At 42.9% G+C, this 6,488-nt stretch overlaps 1 protein-coding gene across 2 annotated transcripts in view; it reads right to left on the reverse strand.

The window, feature by feature from the left end:
* LOC127069417 (SAM and SH3 domain-containing protein 1-like) overlaps positions 1-2,988 on the reverse strand; it is a 207,431-nt gene extending 204,443 nt beyond the window's left edge. The window contains exons 1-2 of one of the 2 annotated variants that reach the window (XM_051006426.1): positions 2,158-2,988; positions 130-878 (exon numbers count right to left, since the gene is read on the reverse strand). In XM_051006426.1, the coding sequence (XP_050862383.1) occupies positions 130-627 (498 nt within the window). In that variant the 5' untranslated portion in view covers positions 628-878; positions 2,158-2,988. Of the gene's footprint in view, positions 1-129 lie in introns of both variants that reach the window. The other variant, XM_051006427.1, reaches the window with a different exon arrangement.
* Positions 2,989-6,488: the final 3,500 nt, after the last annotated feature.

A 6,488-nucleotide genomic window follows, 5' to 3' on the forward strand; every position in this document is an offset into this window, starting at 1 on the left:
TACAGTTTAAAGAAATAGAAAAAGGAAAAAAAAGGAAGAAAAGAAATAAAGAGACACGAGTTAAATAAATAAGTAAGTAAGCAAGTAAGTAAGCAAGTAAGTAAGCAAGTAAGTAAATACATGACTCACCGGTGTGGTATAAGGTTGACAAGCGAGTCTGATGCCGTCATGCCTGAGTTTCTCTTGCAGCAGCATCCTAAGTTGCATCCGAGGGATCCTGACGAGTTCGGCCTTCCCTTCTTCGTATTCATCCGCAAACTTTGTTAATTCTTGACCACCGCTCGAAGAACTAGCCGTTGGTGATGCTCTTTGTACATCCTTGTCGCTTGGTGGCCTTTCCGAAGATGTTCTAGACGATTTCGAGCTGACATTATCGCAAAGACACTCGTTCGTTTCTTCCAACGTGAAATAAACGCTTGCTGCGCCCTCCTCCCTTAACGTTTTCACCGATTGGAGTAAACGTGCACGATGCGTTTGATTGAAAACACCGATCGCATCTAGATCGGGATCGCCGATTTGCTTGCAAATTTCGAGATCGTCGTAACCATTGTCGATGAACGATTCGGAATATTGGCCGAGATGGAGCGAACGCAGCCACTCGACCACGATGTTGCTAGCCATCGTCATGTTTCTTCTATCTTCTGCGTATCTCCTTTTAAATTATATTTCTTGTTTACTTATTCGGAGTTTATCCTTGAATTTCTTGTCTCTGCGTTCTTTTATCTGTCTTTCTTTGTCTTTCTTTCTGTTTCTCTCTCTCTCTCTCTCTCTCTCTCTGTTTTCTTTCTTTCTCTCTCTTTGTCGGTTTATACTTAACTTTTATATGACCTCGTATTTCTCGTCATTTTCAGAGAATCGTTTTTCTCTTTCTTTTTACTCTACTTGTTTACAACAAACGTATTTATACAGATACGTGTAACATTCGTACAAAGCTATATATACATATACATATATATGCATGTATGTATGTATATATATTATTATAGGTACGTGCGTCAAGTTATATTCGTAAAAATCGAGCTGTTTTTTCTACTTGCGGCGTTCGTACCGCCTGCGTCCTTCTCCCTTTCCCTGTACACGGCGTGTAGTAACTCTCTACAGGTGTCGTCGCCGCAGCCCACCGTCGCGACGCCGTTGGGTCGATTCCACGGTCTCTCGCGGTGTATAAAAAGGGAAAAGCGTCGATCGCGTCGTGGCTCGCTTTTGTCGTTTGAAACGTACTACTACGTAAATGAAAGAGAGAGAGAGAGAGAGAGAGAGAGAGAGAGAGAGAGAGAGAAAGAGAGAGAGAGGGAGATCAACCGATCAAAGTAAAACAAAACAAAAAATGAAAAAAAAAGAACGAGAAAGAAAGAGAAAGAGAGAGAGAGAGAGAGAATGAAAAAAGAAAAGAAGAAAAAGAAAGAAAAGAAATGAAAAATGTGTAAAAGTTAACGATCGATTTTTAACTTTATTCGAAATAAAAAATATACGAGATAAATCGATCCTCGTGGCATAAGAATATTCGACGAGGTTCCCGCGAGGTGGGCGTTCGCGAGGTAATCGGTTTGAAAGACAAAGACGCGAAAAGGTAGAATGAGAAGGATGAGGACGAGGATGAAGATGAGGATGAGGATGAGGATGAGAACGAAGGGTAGGGAGAAGGAGGTAGGTGGTTCGAATTTTTGAGGTCGAAGCAGCAACGCGAGTCGGCAGGGCCGAGTAGCCGAGGACCGGTTAGAGTGCTCGACGTCCTCGCGGCATTGCAAGCTCACGCGTCTCGACGACGAGGACGACGACGACGACGAAGAGGAGGAGGAGGAGGAGGAGGAGGAGAGAAGGAGGAGGGTAAAGAAGAGAAGCGGCGTGGAACGCGAGGAAGCCAAGAGAATTCTTTTCTTCGAACCGGCTCCCTTTCTCCTTAGACTCGCGAATCTCTTTTCTACCTTCCGTCGTCGCTTTCACTTTGCGCGTCAAATCGAACGAAAGAGAGAAAGAGAAAAAGAGAGATAGATAAAGAGAGAGAGAGAGAGAGAGAGTAAAAAGATAGAGAAAGGGAATGGAAAAATAGATAAAGAAAGAGAGAAAGAGACGACAATAACAATTAACGGGCGTTCAGTTGTCTGCTGCGGCAACGACGACGGCCGCACGTTGACCTTCCCAGCGAGAGACGCCTACCGAGAGAGAGAAAAACGATATCCTTTGGACGGAGCGCTCGGTTCTCGTCGTCGAAACTATTCCTTGCCTTGGTGACGGGGAAACCAAGGTCACTGACAGGACGAAGAAGAAGAAAGGACGCGCGAGCTTCTTTTGCTCGGTCACCCTTTTACCTTCTTCTTGTTCTTGTTCTTGTTCTTGTTGTTGTTGTTTTTCTTCTTCTTCTTCTTCTTCTTCTTCTTCTTCTTTTTCGTAACGTAAACTTTTTATTTTCCTCTCTATTATTATTCTTCTACTTCTTCTTCTTCTTCTTCTTCTTCTTCTTCTTCTTCTTCTTCTTCTTTGTTTCTTTCTCTTTTTCTCCCCTTCGGAGTACGAAGAGAACAGCGACGAGGTCACGCGGTCGCGTAGAAGAACGTTCACCGACGATCACGAGACGACGACGACACGACGACGAAGACGAAGAAAAAAGAAAATACACGACACACCGTCTACCGTTTTCTATCGGTTTCGTTCTTCTCTCTATTCGAAATATTTCTTTTCGAAATGTATATATGTATATATATATATATATACATATATATAAATATATATATATATATTTCTCGTTTCACCACAAAAAAGCACGAAAGAACGTTGACGAGACTATGCTCGCCCCGGCGCTCTCATAATCGCGAGATCGAGGAAGGCGTCATCCTCGCGCACGACGACGAAGGGACACGCGTGACGCGCACCAAACGACGCTCTACGACGCTCTTCGACGCTACCGCGACGCGGCACACGGCTCGACTGCTCGCGGACACTCGCCAGAGGGAGCGTCGCTCGACTGCGCGTACTCTGCTACCCCCACCACCGGGACAGACACACCGGCCGGCTTTACCCCCACCACTATCATCGAGTCTACTATACGTCGCGCGATCGACGGGAGATATCACCGTTCCTTCTTCTTCTTCTTCTTCTTCTTCTTCTTTCTCTTCTTTCTTTTCTTCTTCTTTCTCTTCTTCGTCTTCTTCTCCGCCTTCTTCTTCGCTTTTACTTCTTTGGTCAGCACCATCGACCTATCGTACCTTAATATTTCATGGCGACGATTTTTCTAAAAATCTAAAGGAACGGAAAAAAGAATGAAAAAAGAACGACTTCTGTACCATCTATCTCTCATTCTCCTCTCATTATATCCCATCTAAAGAATATAATCCTAGATAGAATAGTAACGATATAAAACACGTATTTACATACGCGGATAGAAATTTGCATGATTGGGATCGACGCGTTTTTTCGTACCTTTAATGACGTCCGGATAATATACTCGGTAGTTACTAACTATATAAAAGTAAGAATGCTTTTTTATTTTCGAGAAAGGAATCGCGATGTTGATGCTGGGTATGTAGATAGGTACTTACGTACGAGCTGGGAACAGCGATTCGTATGTTTAGTACGACCCGTAAGAGAAGAAGGAGGACCATAAAAATCGTATGCCCGTAGGAGGTACTTATGCAAAGTAACGCGCGGAGGCGAGGCGCGATGTTTATGCGAAGAAAGGGAGTATATACGTAAACTCTGGTTCTCTGATGGAAAAGTTGGATGGTCGAACGTGTGTTTTATATATATATATATATATATATATATATATATATATATAACATATACACAAATACATATACCACAGAAGAACGTATGTCCATCGTTCGGTCAAATTAATCAAATCGATAGAAGTCAGAAACGAGTGTCCGACTCATCGAGACGGACAAAATTAATCGAACGATTCGTCGTCGACGTGGCCGGGACTCGTTCGTCCCTCCGTCCGTCTCATCGTGACACCAGGGAGTGACAACTGCCTCTCGATAACGCGACGTGACGTCGCGTGCCACGGACGCGAAGGACCCTCTCGATGCTATTCTCGCTATTTCCTCGCTTTGATCGAGTAATTTGCTTTCCCCGGGTAACGCCGGAGAGGTGTGCGAGAGGATAGTACGGCATCCCTCTCTCTCTCTCTCTCTCTCTCTCTATCTATCTATCTATCTTTCTATCTATCTATCTCTATCTACCTATCTCTCTCATTCATTCACTCACTCACTCACTCACTCTAGAAAGGTTAGAACGTGAGCGAGGAGGAGACGAGGAAGCCGTCGATACCGCGGATCCGTCGTCCTCCGTAATACGGCAAATTACTCGGAGTGGCGTATACGTTATCGATCATTGTATTTCAAACGGCCTTTGTCGCTGTTATCATCCCGCTCGATGAGTCGCAATCGAGATCTCTGCGTGACGATGCGAACGCGTAATTCGATGCCTCGATATCTTTTCGAGGAATCCGCGTAATCCTCGTGGTAGAGTCATCGTGCAGATCAATTCGTGCTTCGGCACTCTTTTGTATCTCTCTTTGTTCCTCTTTAGCCATCGCGTATCGATCCGATCGTGATATATTCGAACGTGATATATTATATTTTTGTAAGATTAGAAAGGCTAAGCTTGGTCGTATTGCTCGCCTAACTCAATCGAGTTTTCTTCGAGCTATTTATCATATATGTTTTTGAATTTTAAAAGGGGATAGAAGAGAAAAGGAAAGAAAAAGAAAAAAATAGATTCTTTTTTCTTTCTTCCTTTTATGTTTGACTCTTCGTGTAATATTTATTATCTTTGTCCGACGAAAAACGGCGTCCCAAAGAGCAGAACGGAGTAAATTTTAATCGATCGTCCACGCGACGTTTGATCTTTCGATTCCTGTAGAAACGACGTTTTGAAGTTTACGATCACGGTGACATCGCGTTTACGGGCGCGTTTTACCGTCGCAAAACAAGCAATAAAGTGCGACGCGTCCTTCGACGGAGCGACGTCGCGGCGCCTAGAATGCCGTGACCGGAGTTACGCCAATGTCTGTCGAAAAAGTTTCTTCTTCCTTTTCTTTCTCTTCTTCTTCTTCTTCTTCTTCTTCTTCTTTCTTTCTTTTTTTGGAAATCTTTTTCAAAAGAAAACACTCAACGTAGACTGATTCTCGATTTGCATTGAACACGTGTGACTCGTGAAAAAGATAAAAGACGTCGATGTGTTATCTTTTTATAACGTACGCACATACACATCTATATATATATATATATATATATTTTGGGAACGATCTTATCTAAAAAGGAAAAAGAAAGATAGAAGAAAAGGAAAGAAGATCTCATCGTCGTTAGGAGAACCGCCTTTATTTCGCGTCGTTAACGCTTTACGGTTGTGTTGCGAGCCAACTTCGTCTCGACCGGTCTTGTCGTCACAATTTTTCACCTTCCTTCCGCTACATTACTTACTCGGACGCGCGAGAACGCCACCGGACTCTGGATTTATCGTTCTACGTATATTTCATCGAAAGTTACACGCTAGGCAACTGACCTATTTTCTTTTTCTTTTTATATTTCTCTTTTCTTTCTTTCTCCTTCTTTTTCTTTTTCTTTTTCACCAAAAGGCGAATAAACGTCCAGGGAACCTCGTCTCTTCTCTCTCTCTCTCTTCTTCAACCCTCGTGTTTTCTTCTTTAGCGTTATACATAATATAATATCGCGCGTATAGGAGAACGCAAGCGGCACGATCGTACGTTTCGTTGCAAAGGCGTCAGCCTTTGGAAATAAACAGCGACGATAAATATTCCGCGAAATCGCTTTTCCCCCCCGTAGTTGCGGCAACCGGTAGCTCTAACGTTGCTGCTCCCTTTTACACAGCATCGTAGAACTAGCTACGTCTCGGGGGCTCTCCGCGATTTTACCGCTCATTCCCAACTTTCCTTAGCGTTTCCGGAATCCCGAAGCCGCGTGAGCATCGCGGCATTCGTGTAATTAAACCTTAGGGAGGAGTGGACCTCTCGCAAATAAATTTGCAACGTCCGTAAATCCTTCGTACGTTCGGACGAACGCTTATAATTAGCTCGGTGCTTTGTAATCGTTACGTTAGAAATTTGCCTCTGTTTTCTTCGTCTCTTACTGGTTTAGTATCTACGTGAATACGTGGATACTTAGATACGGCTTTTCTATCATTACTGACTTTTAATCAGCTGTAACGTATATTAGCTGCTCGAAAGTTTCAAATAAGAAAGCTTTAGATTTCTTCATTTTACAATCAGTTGATTGGTACTTTCGTTGTCTTTCCTGTTTTTTCGTTTCAATAATTTTGTCGAATCGATCGAGATGTAAGATCAAACGAATTTTTGGCAAGGAAAGTTAGTTAAAAGGTAGAAAGGCGAGTAAACGAAGAAAATAGTCTTTTTTCTTCGACTCGCGATAAAACTCTCCGATCTTGTTTTTCGAATCGATTGGAGACGTTAGATCGAAAGTCTGTACGAGACAAGCTTACAAAAGTAAAAATAAAATTCAATGAAAAAG

This window comes from Vespula vulgaris, chromosome 15 (genome assembly GCF_905475345.1).
Source record: "Vespula vulgaris chromosome 15, iyVesVulg1.1, whole genome shotgun sequence".
Taxonomy (NCBI): domain Eukaryota; kingdom Metazoa; phylum Arthropoda; class Insecta; order Hymenoptera; family Vespidae; genus Vespula; species Vespula vulgaris.